The sequence below is a fragment of the Theropithecus gelada genome, chromosome 9, assembly GCF_003255815.1.
Source record: "Theropithecus gelada isolate Dixy chromosome 9, Tgel_1.0, whole genome shotgun sequence".
Taxonomy (NCBI): domain Eukaryota; kingdom Metazoa; phylum Chordata; class Mammalia; order Primates; family Cercopithecidae; genus Theropithecus; species Theropithecus gelada.
In genome coordinates, this window is record NC_037677.1 from 44,333,194 (window position 1) to 44,355,191 (window position 21,998).

The 21,998-nt window shown below is 38.8% G+C and overlaps 1 protein-coding gene across 1 annotated transcript in view; it reads left to right on the plus strand.

The window, feature by feature from the left end:
* Positions 1 to 21,998, plus strand: part of ERCC6 (ERCC excision repair 6, chromatin remodeling factor) — an 80,642-nt gene that overhangs the window by 24,672 nt on the left and 33,972 nt on the right. Inside the window, exons 6-8 of the mRNA XM_025397858.1 lie at positions 8,383 to 8,511; positions 13,704 to 13,862; positions 21,164 to 21,299. Coding sequence (XP_025253643.1) covers positions 8,383 to 8,511; positions 13,704 to 13,862; positions 21,164 to 21,299 — 424 coding nt within the window. The remainder of the gene's footprint in view (positions 1 to 8,382; positions 8,512 to 13,703; positions 13,863 to 21,163; positions 21,300 to 21,998) is intronic.

Consider the following 21,998-nt stretch of genomic DNA (forward strand, 5'->3'; position numbering starts at 1 on the left):
GGTTTGAAGTTTTAGAATTTGGTTTGTTCTTGTGCAATTGCTTTTGTTCTGTGGCAGTTAAAGAGGACCCTTCTGCTGGCACTGTGAGAAAAGCAGTGGTAGTAGGGAGTTTGGAAAATACTTTTTGAAGACAGTATTATGTAACAGATAGAAATATAGACTCTAGAACCTGATTATCTGGGTTTGAATCTTTTCCTTAACTCATTGGTAATCTTGGACAGCTTCCTTTCTTTCTCCCTGTCTGCTTTGACTGTTAAAAAAAAAAAAAGAAAAAAGAGAGAATAACAATAACAATAGTATTGATATGGTTTGGCTTTCTGTCCCCACCCAAATCTCATCTTGAATTGTAATGCATGTGTCAAGGGAGGAACCTGATGGGAAGTGACTGGATAATGGGGGCAGTTTCCCCCATGCTGTTCTCACGACAGTTAGTTTTCATGAGAGCTTATGGTTTTAAAAGTGGAAGTTTTTCCTGTGCTTGCACTCACTTCCTCCTGCCACCTTGTGAAGAAGGTGCCCTTCACCTTCCACCATGATTGTACGTTTCCTGAGGCCTCCCTAGCCATGCCGAATTGTGAGTCAATTAAACCTCTTTCCCTTATAAATTACCCAGTCTCGGGTATTTCTTTATAGCAGTGTGAAAATGGACTCATACATACAGTATCTTCCTTATTAAGTTATAAAGATTAAATGAATTAATAAATGTGAAATACTTAAAATAGTGCCCAGTGCCCAGTATCACTGTCAGTCATAATTACTATTTGTTTTCTGACCCAATTAAAAAATATGTATGTATGGGTATATATGTAATCTCAAAACAAAACTTGTCCAGAGCTAGCTGACTTTCCTTAAGGAGGCAGTAAATAGCATACGGGTTAGACACCACGGGCCATGGAGTGAGTGCCAGAGCCTTGCCGAGTAGCTCTGAGGTCTTGTGTGTCCACTCACAAGATGGGGTAAGATGGGGATCACAGCAGTACCTTCTTCATGGGTGATGATATGTGTAAGATACTTGGCATACATCAGGCACTCAGTAGATATTAGCTATTCTTGTTACACGCCCACTAGCTAAAAGTTATGACAGAGATTCCACCAAGGCAGTAAGATGCTTGAAATGAGGGTCTGTGAGAACCATGAAGGAGGGTGTATAAATATTGATATGAAAATGTGATCTTTCACAAGTAAAGGCAGTTTAACAATTGATACCACAGGTTGACATCCCTGGTCTGAAAATCCAAAATCTGAAAATGTTTTAGCAACCTGATGCCACAAGTGGAAAATTCCGTATTTGACCTCATATGTTGGGTCTCAGTCAAAACACAGTCAAAACTTTGTTTCATGCAGAAAATATTGTATAACATTACCTTCAGTCTGTGTGTATAAGTTATGAAACATAATGAATATGAAACATAAATGAATTCATGTTTAGTCTTGGGTCCCATCCCAACATATCTCATTGTGTATACACACAAATATTCCAAAATCCAAAACACTTCTTGTCCCAAGCATTTTGGATAAGGACTGTTCAACCTGTCATAAGCATAGCAAAATCGTTAGCTGTTACAAATTTTGTTTTATTGATGTTATGCTTTTGGTACCTTTTATACATTTTTAAAAATAAGCTTAAGGCCCACTTAATGATAAAATGTCTATAAAAATATAAGTACGGTATCAATATTGGGAAGAAATATAATTATTTCTCCTTTGAACACACTAGGGGGCACCAGACATCTGTCTAGGGGACAAACCGAGCAACATGCCCCTTGGTTCTAAGTGTAGGTAGGTCAAGATTGCGGTGTGGTTTCTCACAGTTGTATTCTGAGGTAGATGTACCAGATCCTTCTCTTGTACCTCTTCTGTGTCTTCTCTTTTGGCTTGATTTCCAGCCTCCTTGCTGTCCCGGATGATAGGATGTCCTGACTGGAATGTCCTGCCGATCTTGACTGACCAGTATGGAGTGAACTGGCATGACAGTCTTCTGTGCTTGGGGGTTGAACTGAGCTCCTGCTGGCCTAAGATTGCAATAGGTGTTTTGACATTTGCTATTTTTTATTCCCGTTTAACCTGCAATTAATTAAAATTTCTCAATCTTTTTGTGTAATCTGCCAACTGTTATAGCATCTGAAATTTATGTAGTTTCTTTTTTTTTTTTTTTTTTTTGAGACGGAGTCTCGCTGTGCTCCCAGGCTGGAGTGCAGTGGCGTGATCTCGGCTCACTGCAAGCTCCGCCTCCCGGGTTCACGCCATTCTCCCACCTCAGCCTCCCAAGTAACTGAGACTACAGGCACCCGCCACCACACCCGGCTAGTTTTTTGTATTTTTAGTAGAGACGGGGTTTCACCATGTTAGCCAGGATAGTCTCGATCTCCTGACCTCGTGATCCACCCGCCTCGGCCTCCCAAAGTGCTGGGATTACAGGCTTGAGCCACCGCGCCCGGCCTATGTAGTTTCAAAAGTATAATGTACATACATTATTTCATTTAGTCCTCATAAAAAGTCATTATTTGGCTCATTTTGTGGTGGAGGAGGCAGATTCAATAATGTTACATTATGTTTTCTAAAGTTCAGGCCTCCCCTTACTAGTTAAAGGCCTGTAATGCACCTCTTTTGCCTACATTGTTTTCACTTATCTGTGGTTATCTTAAATCTGTGTCTGTTGCTGGGTTCTCCTCTAGTGGCCACCACTGGAGCCTGACAGGGGCTTTAGGAGTTAGAAAATGCCTTGATGGGTCGGGAATGTTGGCTAACACCTGTAATCCTAGCACTTTGGAAGGCAAGGCAGGCAGATCACTTGAGGTCAGTTTGAGACCAGCTTGGCCGACATGGCAAAACCCCATCTACACCAAAAAATACAAAAATCAGCCGGACATGGTGGTGCACGCCTGTAGTCCTAGCTACTCTGGAGGCTGAGGCACAAGGATTGCTTGAATCTGGAAAGTGGGAGTTGCAGTGAGCTGAGATCACGCCAGTGCCCTCCGGCTGAGGTGACAGAGTGAGACTTTGTCTCAAAAAAAAAAGAAAAAGAAAAAAATAAGATGAACAACATACTTACTTTGTTTTATTTGGGTGCAGCTGTGACTTTTACATGTATATATTAAAGAAACAAATGAAAGTAGGAACATCAAAAACACTGTTTCCTTCCTAGTAATGTAAAGACAGTTTAAGGCTAGACTTTTTTCCCGTCATAAGAATTCTTTCATAAGAAGATACTTCTTTTGCCCAGCCTTTCCCTCCTGGTCCTGGGGAAGCTTGGGACCAAACTCAGGGCTCCTGGTTCTTCCTGTCAGCCGGCATGCAGAAACCGGGCTCCTTACTGTCACCTGCTGGTGATGAACCCAAAAAATGGAGCTCAGACTTAAATCACACAATTTTTATTTTATTTATTTACCTTTTTATTGTTCAAAATAATGAGCTTTCCTTCTCCTTATCTCTTTTTTGTTATAAGATTCTAAATAAAGAACTTATCTGATGTTACAGCCACCCTCATTGTGGGTCATTTTTTTGTAACGAACCTTAACCATTTTTATCCAGTGGACAGAGCTAGGAGCAGTGCTTTAAAGTCATACGGGTAGAAGGAGTAGGAAATGCAGCAAGAGGTAGGCTCTAAATGAGATAGAACAGAAAGTTTCCAGAACCTATTTCTGGATGACCCCCTTTTGACCATTTTCAAGCCATGCTTCTCTGTCTGTATCTTCCGTTTCCCTAACCCAATTATGAACTTCATTCATTCATTCAGCACTTACTGTCTGCCATGAGGAGGCATTATACCAGTCTCTAGTGCTATAAAAATGGCTAGGACAGTGTCTGTCCCCAGGTGGCTTCCAGTCCAGTGGAGGACACTGGTATGGATTTCACAGTATGCTATATTTGATGGGCACTGTAGTAGAGTTCCCAGGTGTGTCCAAGATGTCACGGGATTGGGAGGGCCCTTAGAAGAGAGGACGCCTAAATCTGGCTGGTCATGGGAGGTTTCTGTGAGTGGAGGTGCTGCGTGAGTGAGGGTATGAAAGGTCTGCTGACTGTGTGGATATGTGTGTTAGGGGAAGGATTTGGGGACAGTACAGGAATGCAGGTGCACAGAGATGAGGAGGCTGCATACATGGTATGGCACAGTGGTAGCTAGCTGTGTCTTTCCACTTACTTATTTTGAACATCCTCGGAGTGCTGAAAATTCTTCTAAAATATATTAAATGACAGCAACTAGCTTTCAGGGTTCCATTGACAAGGCACCCTAATAGGTTACAACTGGAGGAAGCATTGTTCCTAGTGTCGTTCAACTGGTTGTGCTGGGTCTGAGTTGCTTCTGACAGATGATTATTGCAGTCTCAGCCCCAGGCCCCACAGCCTGGGCCAGATTCTCATTCCTGCATGAATGTAGGGAAACCAGGGAGTGTTTTCTCTGTCTGCATCTGACTGGAATTTTAGGTTTATGTTTGTTCCCAGCTTCTCTTGTAATTGGCTGCCAGTGGAGTTGACAGCAGGCTGAATCTGGCAGTTCTGTGAGGAGCCAGAAACACAGCCAGTGAACACCATGCCCACCACTTCGTTTTATGTGGCTGCAGCTGTGACTATTACGTGTGTGGATTTTTTAAAATGAGAGAATAGAGAACATGAAAAAGTTATTTGTTTTCTAAAAGGGTAAATATTGGACTATTTACTGCTCCCTTCTGCTTTTTCTCAGTTAACTGGTCTACTTATTGAAATAACAGAATTTAGACATTTTGAGGTCATTTCTAATTTTTAAGATTTCAGCTTACTTGGCCCAGATCTTAATTCTTACGCACTGCCTACCAATTTTAAGTCAATCTGTGTCTATTTTTGTTACTATCACGTAAAAGACTGCCATACCTAATGGCGGTTTACTATTTACAAATTTGTGACAGAATTTTTAAATTGAGATATTCCAACAGGTACCATCTGAAGACTAGGTGTCTTTACTCCTGTGGTGAACACATTATTCGTAATAATTTACTGAGCATCCATTTGATGAGCTATCACAGTTTCTGTTCAGGTATACATGTTCAGATAGTTCTGTTAAACAGTCAGGGTACATTGCAATATGCACATTGTATTGGGCCACATATGTAACCTGTTTCTTCTTTCAGTGAACATAATAATAGTATCTGCTGCAGGGTTGTCGTGAGGATTTCAGAAAATGTATGTGGTTATATATAATACTATATCAGTTTATTAAGCACTTCCTAATCTAGGTTCTGTGCTAAGGTGCTTTGTATGTGACACCTTATTTAATCCTTCCCAGAACCCAGTGAAGTAGGTGCTGCCGTTCTCCCCATCTCACAGTGGAGGAAAGTTAGATGCGGACGAAGTTAAGTTACTTGCTGAGGGTTCATGAGCTAGTAAATGGCACCAGGATTTGACTACAGCCAGTATGAGCTCAGACTTTTGTGCCTGTGCCTGCGCTTCTGCGTATGTCAAACCCAGTGTGTTCGTAAACAGAATCCTTTACATCTGCTGGCCAGACAGACTGCTCAGCCTGCCAGACTACAGGACAGGCTGGTTAGACATGTTAAAGAGAGCACCTTAAAGTCTCTTGGCAGCATCTGGGATGGGGAAGACATGTTTCTGTGTATGTGTGGATGAACTTGGTTCTCCCCCTTTCCCTAGTGTGCTATGGTGTACTTGTCGGCCCCACCTTCAGCTGTGCTGCTTCAGTGGACCCTTATCAGATGGTCAGGTCTATTTTGGAGATAAGTCACATGAGGAAGTATTGCTTATGTAACAGAAGAATCTCTTCGCCTCTCTGTATACGTATGGTTTTATAACCGTGGTATTTTCTGTCTTTAATATGTGTATAATTCTACTGGGGCGATTTGTCTTCACAATGATACAAATACTTGTAGGCAATAATGATTTTCCCCACCACTTTTAGTCATCCTTTAGCCAAACTGAATAAATGTTTGGCCCTTTTCATCTTTCTTTATGAAGCGGAAGGCACTAGAATACAATCATTTCTGTAGTGGCTTATGTGGTTTCCTAGGTGCTGAGTTCTGTGGTGACAAGATGCCTATATATTTTAGGAGGGAGGGAGGAGGAGGAAGCTGAATCTTTTCGATGCAGAGTGATGTGGTGGGAAATTTAACAGCCACAAAGATCGACTGGCTAAGTCTAAGGAAATGGTCGTCATATATCAATGAAGTTTAAAAAGTGATACCCTGTATGTAAAATATTTAATGACCTTATTGTGCCAGACTTCTAAAGGCAATATATTCTGGTGTTTTTATTTCTCCTTCCGTAAAATTATCTTGGAGAAATTGCAAAGTGAAGTATGTTTAAGTGGCTGTGATTCTTCCAGCGTTTATGTTATCCACAAGTTTACTAAATACAAATATCCTTTGTTATGCAGAAGTTTGGCTCTGAGTTCATAGTTTTGATACTGAGGACTCTCTCATTATGTAAACTGCTTGATTGCTGAATTACAGAGTGAGAAACAAGAATTCAGATATGTGTATCAGGAAAGTATATCTGTTTAGTTTCTAAGTTTTGATAGTAAGGGATACCTATATGCCAGGGCTTCTTGGCTTTGACATTATTGACATTTGAGACTTGATAACTTTTTACTGGGGGGTTTGGGGGCTGTCCTGTGTGCTGTAGGATGTTTAGCAGCATACCTGGACTCACATGGAAGATGCCAGTAGTAGTATATCCTCCTGACTCCTTCCACAGTTGTAACAACCAAGAATATCTCTAGGCATTGTCAGATTACCCCAGGGTGGGGTTGAAGGGACAGAATTGCTCCCTGTCAAGAACGGTTGTTGTACACCATTGCATTTAACTAAATTTGTAAATAACATGAATCCCAGAAGACTCATAGCCACCTAGAGATACTTCATTTTGTCCATTGCACGGTGATAATTTTTAAGGAAGAAAAATACCAGTGGAGAAGAAGAGATTGCCTTTAGAAGTTAAGCACAAAAAGGACATTACATTTTTCTATAAAAAGAGTATCACTTATTAAACTATTGTCAGATGATAGCTATTTCCTTGACTTAGCCATATACTGCCTCTTCCATTTGCTGTTCTTCTCTGGAAATGACCAACAGTGCTTCATTGATCTTATTTATAGGTCCTTTACTACCGTGCAGTGCAATTTCAGATCACCAGTTCTTATTGATCACAAGTAAATTTTAGCTAGCCCTTCCTTTTGTTACCTTGAAGAGTTGAAATTTTCAACAAGGCAAGAGTTTATCAGAGGATGTGCTTTAAGGCCCACCAGCAGCTACTCAGATACTAGCATTGGGCTCTGTGCTGGTTTTGTAATGGACAACACACCATACCTCTGACCAGGCAGCATGTGTAGCATTACCCTTTCATTTTCTCTTGCCTTGCCTCAGACATTCTCTCTTACTCTTGCATAGTCAGTGGCAGATAAATGCTGTATATGTGTTGCCGCTCTTACTTCCTGTGAGTTTTTTTTTTAATTGTAGTTTGAAAGCATTTCTCTGTATTATTGTTTTATTCCATTTCCACCATTTTTTGAAATTCAGAGCATCAGTTGCACCATGCCAAATGAAAAAAGTCATCTTTTTATTTTGAAAGTGAATAGAATTTGAGGCTTTTTTCCCCCACTCATGACAACTAGGGTCCTTTATAGTTATATAAATGCAAAATTAGTCTCGTTAAATGGGTGCACCTTCTCCACAACCTTGGTGTGTTGCTAAGACTTTCAGATATTTAGATGAAATATATTTCCTTCTGAAATATAAGTGTTTGCCTTATTTTATATCTGAAAGTATATTACTAAATTTGTAACTTAGATTTTATTCAGTGAACACATTTTTTTGAGTGGTAGCACTATCAGTGCTTATATATTGCTGATGCCTCTTCCCCCAGTTAAGTAATCAGTAATGTGAACTTGATTCAGTGATTTTTGACCCAAAATTTGCTTTATGTTTAAGGTACTTTGTTGTTTTATGCTGTGATTATCATATCTTTAGCACAGAAACAGTAATTATAAATAAAATCTATTTTTTGTTATATAGTATTGCTGTTGTGAAGACACTCAATTATATTGAAATTTTTACTGAATCTTTTCTAGAACTAATTTCATGTATTACGAACTAGCAGAGAAATTTTCCCTTAGGGTATGCCAGAAGAGGAGAAAGTAGTTTTGATAATGAAATGAGACCTTAAAGAAATATTTCTAGAGCAGCTGTAATAATTTACAGAAGAAATGAGTTGAGATGGCCGGAGAAGAGAATTGTTTTTCCTCTTTGAATGTCCGTGTTTTGGGTAATAATGGCAGCATTAACCTAAGAGACCATTTTAATTTGCCTGTTTTTTCTTGTACATTATCAGGAGCTATCTTTTTAAATCTATCTTGTGATCAAAATAATGGAAATACGATTTTTATTTTTATGGTAGGAGATGGAATAAACTGAGACTGCAGGACAAAGAGAAACGTCTGAAGCTGGAGGACGATTCTGAGGAAAGCGATGCTGAATTTGACGAAGGTTTTAAAGTGCCAGGTTTTCTGTTCAAAAAGCTTTTTAAGTATGTACCATGTGTTCTTTCCTTTCTATTTGCTGTCAAGCCATTATGTACAAATTAACATTTTAGGAATTACATAGTAGTTACCTGTGGGCCCTGAAGGTACTTGCAGCAATTTATTGCAAAAACATATACTGTCAAATGAAATTATAGCCACGTGCTGTTCATTAAAATTGGATGATAATAAATTGACTAAAGTGTACATTGGGTATGTTTGTAAACTGATGAATCTATATGGACCTGTCTCAGCAGACTAAAAGCAACACATTTAAAAGCCATCTATGTTGAATAATTTTTTTGTTCTTAGTAATTTTAAGGTGCCAAACTCCTAATTTCTTAAATCAGATTAATAGGAAGAGTTGCATATTAAAATCAATATTGGGAAGGATTTTTTTTCTTATATGTGGGAATAAAAAACTTTTGAGGTGTTTTGAGTGTCTTATATTGTACCTGAGAGTATAATATTTTTGAGCTGACCAAATGCGCATCTAAATATTTTATGTAGGATGTCATTCTAATGTCAAAAGAGAAGATATGGGCAACACCTTGACGACTAAATTGCTATCTGAAGCCAGGTTTCATGTGTAAGTGGCCAAGCAGTGGAGATGACCGGATGCTGCCTGATAGATGCGTGCATGTCATCTCTAAGGGCTGGCCGGTCTCCCGTGATGAATGTAAATACTGAGGAACATTTTCAGTCTCATCACTCCTGGGATTTACTTAACAAGATACTTTAGGAAGGCTTCTTAGATGCATGTAGGAAGTTAAACCATTACATAGCTTCTTTCTGTCTCTTTTGTATGATCAATTTGTAGTTGGGAGCAGGATGCAAAGTTCTTTCTTTGAGATGATTAAGTTTAGTCTCCTTTATAGATTCAGTTGTCAGCCATGCCCTAAACTTGTGGAAGAAGTTTACTTAAAAACAGCATGCTCTTTATATTTTCTCTCAAAGAGCTTATATTATAGTTTTAATTTTTCTCTCCATGGGGGAGTGGAGAGCGAAGAGTGGTTATTTTATCCCACTAAACATTATAGAAAGCCAAACTCTGAAGATGTGAAGTGGCTTGTGATTGCTTTAACTGGACAGAGGAACAGCCATGCAAAAGTTGAAATCCGAATCTGTAGTAATATTTGCAGAGAGGTGGTTGCTTTGTTTATTGCTTCTCCCAAATGAAAATTAACTATGGAAAGGTAAATAAAGGCCACATTTATTGGCAACTATTTTTGTTTTCTCTAAAGTGATTGTTTATTAAGAAACAAGCCAAATACCATCAGTGTTGTACTAGCAAAAGGAACACCCAAATTGTAGATTAAATTGATTTAAAAAAGACAGGATGCTTCTGTGTATGTGTAGTAAGTGATTTGGCAAATATCCTCAAGGATCAAGTTAAGTCTGCATTTTTGTATAAATGTCAGATTTTCTAGCAAAGATATTTCACAATTAATAGAACTAAACTTTGCTTACTAAAAGTATTTAGGATTCAGTGTATTGACAAAACTCTATAGTAGTTAATATAAATAATACTTGTTTTTTAAAAATTAGTCTTAATTGCACATTCCTGGAAAGTAATGTGTTTTTTAATCTCTGCAAAAACAGGATTTTAAATATTTTATAAATGTCATAAAACTTCTGTTCATTTTCTTTTGCTGTATGAAAAAAATTAACAGGATTGATAGTCTCCATTTTTCTTTTATGATTACATTTTAGCGGGACCAATTTAATTTTAAACTGTAGATGTATTTTTTACTGTATTTACTGCATTCTATGGAATTGAATTAACAGGGTATAGAGTTGCACACAAGGGAGTCAGAAGGTACAATTAGCCGTTTAAGTACTATTTTCTGCAAGATAATGTTTAACACTTAAATTTCTGTTTTGAAAGTTTGCCCAGCAAGTACATTTGTCTATCTAATTTAGCAGTCAAATGACAAACTTCAATCTTTTGAGCTTACCTTCAGCCACACTAGTAAATGCAATCTTGGGTTAGTGTGGCAATGCCAATGCACACAAATTGTCTGTGGTCACATAGTGATGCCTCAGTCTCAAGGGATAGCAGAGTACATTTTTTATGTTGTATAGTTACAAAAATCTTTAACTGTCCCTAAAAAGTAATTTTTATATGCTTTTCAAAAATTTTGAAAACTAGATTCTATAGTATGTTTTTATTTAAACTATGTAATTGGTTTACACTGTTTATTATTAGGAAGGTAAAGCAGTAAAACCAAAGTTAGTTAGTGGCACCGCTGAAACCTGAGTCAGGCTGCTTACTCCTCATCTAGCAATACCAGCTATGTATACCATCTACCAGCTGTGTGGCTAGTGCTTTCAATCTGCAAGTGAATTTCCTTTAAATACCATCTGAGGGCCTTCATGTGTTGTGTGGAAAGAAAGAGCCACTCTTTGCTGTCTTTGTAACTATCCCTAGTTGTTAGGGATCCTACTCGAGATATGACTTACATGCTGCCTAGTAAGATATTTTTTTTAATGTCATTTTCTTAGTGCTGTTCATCTTCTTGTAAACACATTCACATGCTGTTTGGAAACCCTCAAAGATTAGATTTGTAGATGAGGAAACATCCAGCACATTGTATGCTGCCTCTCCTGGGCCACACAGAATCTAGTTGTCTTAACCCCCTCTCAGGTTCCTGCTGAGAGATCCCCTCTCAGGGATCCTATGCTATTTACCATTCCTTTAATAATTTCTCAATTGCTCCTCTCCATACTCTCCCCACTTTAATTAAGTTGATGAGCCCCAAGCAAAAAGAGTTGTTGGACCCATGTAGGATGGAGGCAGTGTGGTGTAGGAATAATACACTAGAATAATCACTGGGAGATTTTGTTCCCTGACTGGAGGAGCTGGTCCCATGGTTGTTCTGTATCTCAGCAAAAAGAGGTCAATTGACTAGAATTTAGTGATTCTGGAAACTAATTGCACATCAGTTTTTTTGGAGAGCTTTTTGCAGTATGTCTTTTTCAAAAGTTGAGATTATTCTAGTGTAGCCAGTTCATGAACCAACTTTTGTTCTAAATCAGGGTTTCTCGACCTTGACACAATTGACGTCTAGGGCTAAATAATTTGTTGCTGTGGGGACTGTCCTGTGCAGTATCAGATATTGAACAGCTTCTTTGGCCTCTACTATTGCACTTCTCCAGTTGTAACAAAAATGTCTTTAGACATTGCCAAATGTCCCATAGGGAGAAAAATTACCCCTGGCTGACAACTATTGGTCTAGATCATTTCTAGAATCACTTTGGAAACATACAGTTCTGGATTTCAGCTCTGGCTTGCTCATTTTTTTCTAGCAATGTGACCTTTGGCAAGTTACTTAACCATTCTGAGCTTTTGTTTCCTAGTGATAAAGTGTGCTGATAATCTCCTTTGTGCAGGTTGATTGTGAGGCTGTGTCCAAACCACCTGGCCTGTGCCTCCTCAGCAGCCTGCTCCTTAAGTGGTAGCCATTATTCTCTGATTATATACCACATATTTTTGGAATTTGTCCTTCTTCCCAAATTGAACCATCTTATATCTGTACTAGACTTCATCGTGTTTTGATTTTTAGTCCTTTTCTCCAAGGTGCATATCCAGTGTGTGTATTATAATTAGCAGACTTAATAAGCAGCAAAATTCTCATTCAGAGTTTTCATTATGTAATAGGTAATAATGGAACAGCTAGAGTCAAACTTCTAGAATTGCTTTGCAAAATACTGGGAGAAAGTTAATTATGATATATTTACTGAGAGGAGATTAAATAAAATCAGTTAAATGAGCTGAAGTCCAAAATGAGATTTTAGGTAGACATACCAGGTACCAGATAGTAAATATTTGGGCAGCAAAACAACAAAACCATCTTATTTTAAGATGGGTAGCCCATTAGCCTTGATATTTTCTTTGAAAAAAAAAAATCCTTTATCTTGCATCATTTATTTATTTATTTATTAGAGATGGGATCTCACTCTGTTGCCCAGTTTGGAATCCAGTGGTGCAATCATGGTTCACTGCAGTCTCATCCTCCATGGCTCAAGCGGTCCTCTCACCTTAGCCTCCTAAGTAGCTGGGACCACAGGCATGTGCCACCACTCCAGGCTAATTTTTTTTTTTTTTCTGGTAGAGATGAGATCTCACTATGTTGCCCAGGCTAGTCTTGAACTCCTGGGCTTAAGTGATCCTCCTGCCTCGGCTTCCCAAAGTGTTGGGATTTACAGGCATGAGCCACCTCATCTAACCCATCATCTTTTAATCCAAGTGGTATTTGCTTTAGATTTTGTAACTTGGGATATAATCTTCATACCATTCCCTGTTGTTAAGTATTTCTTCCACTCTCAGAAAATTTTTTTGTATTTTTCCTTTTTTAACTTTATTTTTAGGTTTTAGATTAAACATATCATTGATGGAGAAAGAAAAATATTAACTTCTACTTTTTGCGGGGCGGAGGGTGGTTTAAATTATTTCTCTTTGGCCCATATTCCTTATTTAAAATCTTAATAGCTATGATCTTTTTATACCTATGGTAAGCTCCCTGAATCAATTTCTGCTTTGAAATATTAAAAAGACCTTTTGTATTGTTGAGTCTTTAAACTGTTCTTTTTTGCATCTGCTAGTAATATGACAGAATCATCTGTTATGTCCTAATTTTGAGAGCAGCCCTATTTATTCAGACTTGTTTATGACCTTAAAATTTAGTTTTTTCTATTAAAAGATAATATGATTACCAAATGACTTTTCAACAGTATAAGCTGTAGGTTGTGATGTTCTCTGTCCTGCTTTTTTGATGCTATTCAGATTGAAAAAATAAACATTAGTGCCTCTGTTTTGTAGAAAAATTAATGGAACTTTATGAAAAATGTTTGGGATTTTTTTCCCCCAGAAAGTGAGTAAAAAATAGTAAGTTTATGCTTGTTTAGCAAGCTATTTCTAATGTTGAAAAGAAAGGAAATAGTCTCTAATTACCCCATCTATCAGTTTAATTAGAAATGTGTTAACATTTTGTAAAGAAAAATTTGTGATTTTATGCCTAGATGATCAAAAATGTATGACCTTATAAATATAATACTCATGTAAAACACACATCCCGCATGTTTCTCTGACTGGTACTAGAACCTAGCCAAATGATTAATTCATGAGTACTTTCTGTTATGATCTGTATTATCCACCATTTGCCATTTTCTCTTTTCTTGTTGGTGTTTGTTGTTGTAGGTACCAACAGACAGGTGTTAGGTGGCTGTGGGAATTGCACTGCCAGCAGGCAGGAGGAATTCTGGGAGACGAAATGGGATTGGGCAAGACCATCCAGATAATTGCCTTCTTGGCAGGTCTGAGCTACAGCAAGATCAGGACTCGTGGTTCAAATTACAGGCAAGTGCTCCTCTGCAGACTGTCAGTCTGTGGAGCTCAATTAATATTTCATCAGATGTATTGCTGTGGAGGAGGGTCTTGTGAATTATTGATGATATTTCAATTACAATATTCCTTTAATTCTTTTAGTGGGGGACATCAAAGGAAAAATTTTACGAGACAATGGAGCTGTAGGGCAGGAGAAATTAAACATGTAACACTTTTAATGAATTCCAGGCATTGATGCTTCATTTTGCAGATGAGCCCCACTAGATATTTTGGGTCAATACGATGTCTAAGGTTAGCTTCTACAAATGGATTGTTTACAAACTCAATTATGTTAATATCAATAGTTTACACAATATGGAATTTTAAATTAGACATAATACCTTTAGTTCCATTTATTAAATTTTGCATTAAAATAGTTGTTCTGGCAGGAGACCAGGTGAGCATTACAGTAAGTACAAAGTCTATTCATGGGGAGAGCTGGAGCTTTGAAGAAGCCATTCTCCCTAATTTCCTTTATAATGAGTGTGCGTGATAGCATTTCTAGATAGCTTGCTCTCTCTTTTGTTTTTGAATGAAGTTACTTGTCTGATCCTTGTGCTTTCTGCCTTTCCCAATCTATGAACTTTATGTAATAAATTCTAAGGCCAAAACCTAAGTGACTACCTAAAATGGTAGAAAACTATGTTTAGATGTTAATCTTTCTTCTCTTTAGAAATTTAAATAAACTATTAAGGCTTTTGTATTCCAGAAGAATAAGCATTTAATTTATTTGGTGTGGTAGGACTGAAATACTTTATTTTGAAAGAAAGTACTATGAGCACTTCCATATTTAAACTGTAAATTGACTTTATAGAAATTGGTATTGGTAAAAATATTGGTAGGTAAATTATGTAGGATATTCCATCATATTGAACCCAGATAAGTCCAAGCTCCTTGTGTTTCAGGGCTTATGTAAAGAGTAAGAGCAAGGTATTTGCTAGAGGGGTGTGCCCTGGAAACCTCAGACACTCACTACATATGATTTGGAGATAGTCTTTACAGTAGTGTCAGTGTGCCTGAAGTCAGCAAGTGCCCAAAGTTCTTCCTACACTCCAGCTCATCAGCAGCAAAATGCTTAGTAGAGAGCCAAATATGAACCATAAACTGAGTCAAGATCTTGTTTCTTTAGTCTCTAGAGTTTAGTGTTTTCTTTTTGTTTCTTACTCTTTTTGTTAAGTTAGCAGATCAATACTTCTGTGAGGAGTGTTTGGAGTTTTAGAATATTTCAGAACCCCAGTTGCATTTATATAGATGTAGGAAGGGGAAGAAAACACTCGGAGATTTTTAAATGCTAGACGTTTTGTTGTTGTTGTTACAAGGAAGTTATGTTGAAGCAGGGGATTTTTTTTCAAATATGAGAATTCTATTACATTTTGCTTGGAAGCATGTGAAAACATTCCAGATCTAAGGAAAAGTTGAAGTTGAAAGTGGGCATTTAGTGTTGTCTTATCTATGACTTTGTTTTTTAAATATGCTTTTTCTGTTTCAAATAATATGCTTTTTCTGTTTCAAATAAGCTCTTTGGTTGGCTTGTTTTCTGCAACTCTATTGGGTGTTTTTGGTAACTAGACTACCCCAAACTCCTCCAAATGGTTTCTAGGACTCTTTCTTTCCTTAAAATGGTTTCTGGGATTTTCGTATTTCCCGTTTCTTTTCTTTGCTTCCCTTCCTATTATCATCAAACTTACGTGGAGTCTAATGCTCGGGTCCTGGGAAACCTAAAGTCATCCCTGCAGTGTAGTTTTGATCTAAAAATTAAAACATGCTCTCTTGGGTGGTGACAATCCTACTAAGAATGAAGTCAAGGCTAATGATGAACAACAGCTGTAATCAATTAGCTATCAATGCTTATATCCTCTTCTCTATAATGAAATAATGTGGCATATTGGACTACATCCCAGATTGTCTTTATTAAGATGGTATTGGTGGAAGTGGCTTGCGAGAATGTGGTGCTGCATCACAAACACCTGGGCTCCTCATGAGTGGAAATTTACAGAGGAGTGTGGTCCCCTCCGTTCATATGTACCAGGGCAGACTGGACCACATCTTCCTAACAACTTTATAACACATCCTCCTCTGGAACCAGATGAATTTGGGACTTCTCTATATTTATGTCTTACAGAAAAATAGCTCTTAAGGTCAAATGAAGTTCTGTGTGAGCTGTTATGGCCTCATTGGCTATGTATATTTCCTGTGAACTCTTACAAACTGTAGAGGGGCCCTAATTTGAGATGATTTTAGTGTTGTAATGTTAAAGACCATGAACATTGAAGTGGAAATAGTGTCTCTGTGATACCAAGAAACTTTATGGTAAAAGAAGTTTGATTTGTTGTTTTTTAAAAATGTGTTTTGTATGTGTGTTTCTAGAAGACAGAGAAGCATATTACATATGGTTAATAAACATCTATACTGGTTCCTGTGTTCCCCGTTCATAATAGATACGCCACCTTCTTTTCACTTTGCCATTCATATTATAATGATAGGCCCCTCAATCTTACAATGAAAAGGAAATAATTTGACTTTTCAAACTTCAGTTAATTTTTTAAAGTCTTGGATATCATTTTGTTAATTTATAATGTTACTAAATTTAATAAACTTTCAAGGATAAATATTTTACTTTGTTGTTCCTGGTAAGTTCTGGGTATGACTAGCAGATTTCCATCTTGCAGGTTGATATATTTGACCATGGAGCTATTGGCTTGCCCTAAATTTATTAGGTAATCAATGGTAATCAAAGATTAAAGGAATTGTAGTCTGTTTGGTAATTGATGCTAATCACTGTAGTACACTTAGCCATTACTCAAGTTCATCTCACTGGAATTAGGGGTTAGGAAAGGGTGGTTCAGTTGACGACGTGATTGTTAATGGAGTTGATTGTCCTGCTGTGGTCCAGCAACAATCTAGGTCTGCTTCTAGATCTCAACTCAGCATGAAAATCTCCAAATTTTTCTACTAGAGGGAAAATGGTGGAAATTAAAGGGCATCATGATAATGCCAGATAGATGTTCAGCCAGAAGAATATACTAGCCTTAAATAACAAAATGTGAGTCATCAATGTAGCAGTTTGCAGAAGGCATATTATAAAAGAGAAAAAAATACTGTATAACCTGAAAAAACATATACATGTATTTATGCTTATTAGAATGTGAGTTTGTTGTAAAAATATTTTAGACAGCTTTTGATTGGTTGTTTCCTAATCCCTGCTAAGTGCATATTGATGATAACTCTTTTATTCCCCTTGGAGGACAGAAAGAAGCTGGTGCATTTAATCCTTTTAGAAAGGCTTGCTGCCACGGAAGGGGCCAGGGCAGAGTCCCACTCTCCTCAGGGAGCTCGAGGGGTGCCTAGAGAGGCCCTGTCTTGGTGAGGAGCATAGCTTAGAAACTCTGTAGGAAGAGTGTTGGAGTCTCCTGTAGCCTCTGGCTTCTTGTAGTCTGACCCTTTCCACCCAGTTGAAGGGCAGGGACAGTGGTGACTGTAGCTGGAGGCAGGGAGAGTTTCAAAGTAGACAGGTATTTTGTCACGTTGGAGTATAAGGGTAGGCCTCATTTAAGTTAGGGCTTGACCAAAGTTTCATTATTTGTCTATAGAACTACAGATTATTTTTCAGTTGTATAGTAGATGATTTTTAATATTTCAAGCACTGTATGATTTACTCTTTAGTTATTTGTAAAAGTTGTATTTTGTTTGTTTGTTTGTTTTGAGACAGAGTCTTGCTCTTGTCGCCCAGGCTGGAGTGCAGTGGCGCAGTCTCAGCTCACTGCAACCTCCGCCTCCCGGGTTCAAACGATTCTCATGCTTCAGCGCCCCAGCAGCTGGGATTACAGACACTCGCCACCACACCCGGCTAATTTTTGTAGTTTAGGTAAAGACGGGATTTCACCATGTTGGCCAGGCTGGTCTCGAACTCCTGACTTCAGGTGATCCACCCGCCTTGGCCTCCCAAAGTGATGGGATTACAGGCATGAGCCCCTGCACTCGGCCAAAAATTGTTTTAAGTTCAGAAATCATTTATTTCTGAGCTCTAGTAAGGAAACAAAAATCACTTATGATTCCCCAACTCTGAAATAATCTCTTTTAGCATGTTGATATATTTTCTTCCAATCTTAAAAAATGTTTTAATTTAATAAAGCCAGTATTCTTTAATTGCTTGCCATTAGGTAGGCATTGAGATCATTTGAAGAAGAGATTATCTCTCCTCTCACAGAGTTTAGGGAGGATCTCATACAGTTACAGTAAAGGTGATTTGTGTTACGACAGGGTTAATGTGGAGTGCACTAAGGAAGAGTCCTTAACTTGTTTACGGAGAAAGGGACAGGGAAGGCTTTGTTGAGGAAGCTAGAGATCTGAAAGTTGAGTAGAAGGTAGCTGGAGGGGTAAGAGGGTAACCAGGACTAGGTGAAGGTCGATTGAAAGAAGGGAAGACGGTTCAGGCTGGTGGGCTCCTGGCCACAGGAGCAAGTGTTAGGATAGTGGCAGTGAGAGGTAAGGCAGGAGAGCCAAGCAGAGGTCAGTCTTTGTCGCCTCGTAGGCCAAATCCAGGTGTTTAATCTCTGTCCCAAGAGCAGTGGGCAGCCATTAGAGGCTTTGAAGTGAGGGGATGAGGAATTCAAATTTTACTGTTTGAAATAATCATCCTTGAAGATGCAGTAAGCCAGATGAGAGAGGAGAGTGGCTGGAACTGGCATAGTAACAGTGTAGGTGGAGAGATACTGTGACTGAAAGGATTCAGGAGGTAAAAATGATGTGAACTCAGTGTAGGTTGCTCATGGTGGAGAGCAAGCAGGTCTGCTCAAGGATGAGGCCTAGGTTTCTGATTTGGGCACCTGGACAGTGGGAGACAGTTCTGTCCATTGGTTTGGAAGCATGGGGATGGGAGACAGCCAGGTAAGGGAGGATGGTGTGTGGTGCTATGGGGATATCGGCAGTGAGATATCTAGTGTGTGGTGGTTTGGAGTTCAGAAGAGTGAACTCCAAATCTAGGCTGGAGACCTAGATTTGGCATTACCAGCATCTAGTATTGAAATTGTGGGAATTAGTGAGATAGAATGGGGATAGTGTGTACAGTGGAGTAATGTATGTGCATTTGGCTTCACACAGTCAACATCTTTGTGGGGCAGGAAAGGGAGTGGAGGGGAGGGATGACTGTGTGCAGAGTGCAGTGACTCTGTTCCAGGTGTGTGAAAGGCAGGCGTGTGGCCCTGTGATGCCCTCAGTCAGTCCCAGTTTTTAGTTGCCTCTTGTAACATGAGCTGAGTGTTGTTGAAGAGGTTGCCATGGTTAGTTTTGACTTCTGCTTAATTTTCATCTTATGCACTGACTGGCACCCAACCTCCAGCAAGACTGAAGATAAATTGGCTACATTAATGGGAGCGTTGCTTGTGGAGATATAAGCTCAAGAGCTTAGCTAAAGGGATTGGTCTCAAACAAGAAAAGGGACACTTGTCCCATTGTCCCAGAAGGGCAGGAGGAGTGCAGATGCGGACAGGGAATACAGTGTAGGATGTATCGGGATATTTGACTGCACCTAAGTGAAACCTGGCCTCAAATTGGGTTAAACATTCACAAATATATGGTACACCTAGAAACCTACAGAGGGGGAGGCTGTGGACACAGCGTGATCAGCAGTTCAGTGATGTCTTCAGGGACCCAAATACTTTAATTTTTGCCTAAGGCCAGGTCTCCTTGTAATCATTAGATCTCCTTTCCACTGTAACCCAGCAACCATTGGTCTGTAGATGTAGCTAGAAAGACCAGGAGAGAAAAGTCTCTCCCAACCTAGAATGTAATTCTTCTTTACAAAGTTGGTCAGTCTTGCCAGGCCAGCTTCAGGACTAGTGAGAGTTTCAGGGGGGTACCATGCACTGACAGGTTATAGATGAGTCAAGATTCCTGCTCCCGAGCCAAGCAGTGGTCAGAGTCCCATAAACTGTGTCTGCGGGAAGGAAGAAGGAGGCGCACCTGCAGAAATCTGATTCTTCAGGAGAAAGAGAGAGGGGAATGGATGTTGAGACAATGGCCACAACCAGTTTCTCCACCTATACCTATGTCTAAGGAAATTGGGATGATTCCATAAATAATTTTTAAAAATTATGATGAACATTTTTCTAGTTTATTAACTTCTTCAAAATGATTTTAATAGTTATATGATATTCCATCTTATTTAACAGAATCTTACAGTATTTTCTGTATGGTCCTGTTTTAAGCACTTTACAGATGTTAACTGATTTAATCTTCTTAATAACCCTATAAGATCAATACTGTTATTATTCCCATTTGAAAATGAAAAACTGAGGTTTCCAGAGGTTAAATAGTGTGCCCGAGATCATACAATGTGTGCAGAGCTGGGATTCAGATCCAGGCAGTGCCCCTAACCCCTGGCCCATGCTTTTTAAAGAAATGGGATAGTTCATTCAGCTTCCCTCTTCTCTATGGACATAGGTAGCGCCCACTTTTTCTGCAGTAAAAAGAATGCTCCAGTGTGTATCCCATTGTGTAAATGTTTGTATTGGGATTGCTGGGTCAATGCATGAGTGCCTGTAAGGCTCTTGATTTTGCTGCCCAGCCACCTGCCCACACAGCAGTGCTAGCTTATACTCGGTTGGTGTGGGCTTCCCAGGAGAGAACACCCACTACGGTGCTCCTCCATGGTGCTGTTGTGGTGTGGAGGAGCAGCAGGGTGGTGTAGTGAGGACAGGCTGCAGTAAGTGAAGACTGGCTGCTAGGCAGCCCTCTGTCCCCTGGTAGCCGTGTCACCTGTGCCATGCCAGCCTTCTGAGCCCGCATCAGTGGAGCATTTCTGGCCTGCTTGCTTCCTAGGGCAGCGAGATTGAAATTCTGTGGGTTGAAAACTCTTGTTAGACTATAAAGCTTCAGACAAATTTAAGATCCTGTTATGTTCAGTTAGGTTAAGAAACACTTCACTAATGTATAAAAACTTCACTAATCTGTAGTAGAAGGGAAAAGAAGAGTATTTTTGTTAAATAATATTTGTTTTTCTTTTATGTTACTATAGATGTTATATCTCTTAATATATTATTTAGTGTTTTCTCTTAACACCTACATCCACTAATTAATCAATGGGATTATAGAGATTTTACTTACTGGGTTTTAACCTCAGTAACTTTTTCTTAAAGAAAATACCAATAAATATCCATAGTTAGCATTTTTTTTTGAACTAAGTTTTTTGTTTGTTGTTTTGGGGGATCTTTTGAGCAGTTGATGACTGTATATGCTCTTTCATGGTTGTTTTCTTCTTGGACGTTTGGATGCAGGTTTGAGGGGTTGGGTCCAACTGTAATTGTCTGTCCAACAACAGTGATGCATCAGTGGGTGAAGGAATTTCACACGTGGTGGCCTCCATTCAGAGTGGCAATTCTACATGAAACCGGTTCCTATACCCACAAAAAGGTAACATAATATTTCAATACCTTTTTGTTTTGTTTTAATGCCCTCCATTTTACATATTTGGTTTTTCTCTGATCCATGTGTTTCTCAAATGTATATTCCTGTTTTTTTCCTGTGCATTTATTTTATTATTGACTTACTTTAGAGCTCTGTGTTTTCAGAACAGTTATGAATATAGGTCTTATTGTTCCAACAGTCTGTGGTGGTGTTGTGACATGTCTGTTGTCCAGTGAAATATGAATCGTCTCAGACAGGGCACAAGCCTGGTTGCGCAGGTGGCTGTGTCCAGTAAGGAGAGACTTTGGGCATTAGCGGCTTTAAACAGTTTTAGGAAAGTGGATACCGAAGTAGAATAACAACTCTTAATTGGTAAATGCATTTGTTAATATGCATTTAAAATCTGTTTTTGATGAGTGAAAGAAGAAACCTTCCATTTTGAGAATTTCCCAAGTGTTGTTGCTTTTTAGTTGTGTTTTGTTCCCCGAATCCTTGATCGTCATATATTGACAGTTGTATTTCTTCACTTATAGTTTGGTAACATCACAGTATCGAAAAGGAGCTTTATCTGTGCACCTGTGGGTAGCATAGATACGTTGTGTTCTTCCTTTTTTCTTCTCATCTCTCCAACCATCCAGACTGTGAGCTCTGTTGAGTAGGGACTGTGTCTGATTCATTTTTGTATCCCAGGTGACCCATAAGCAT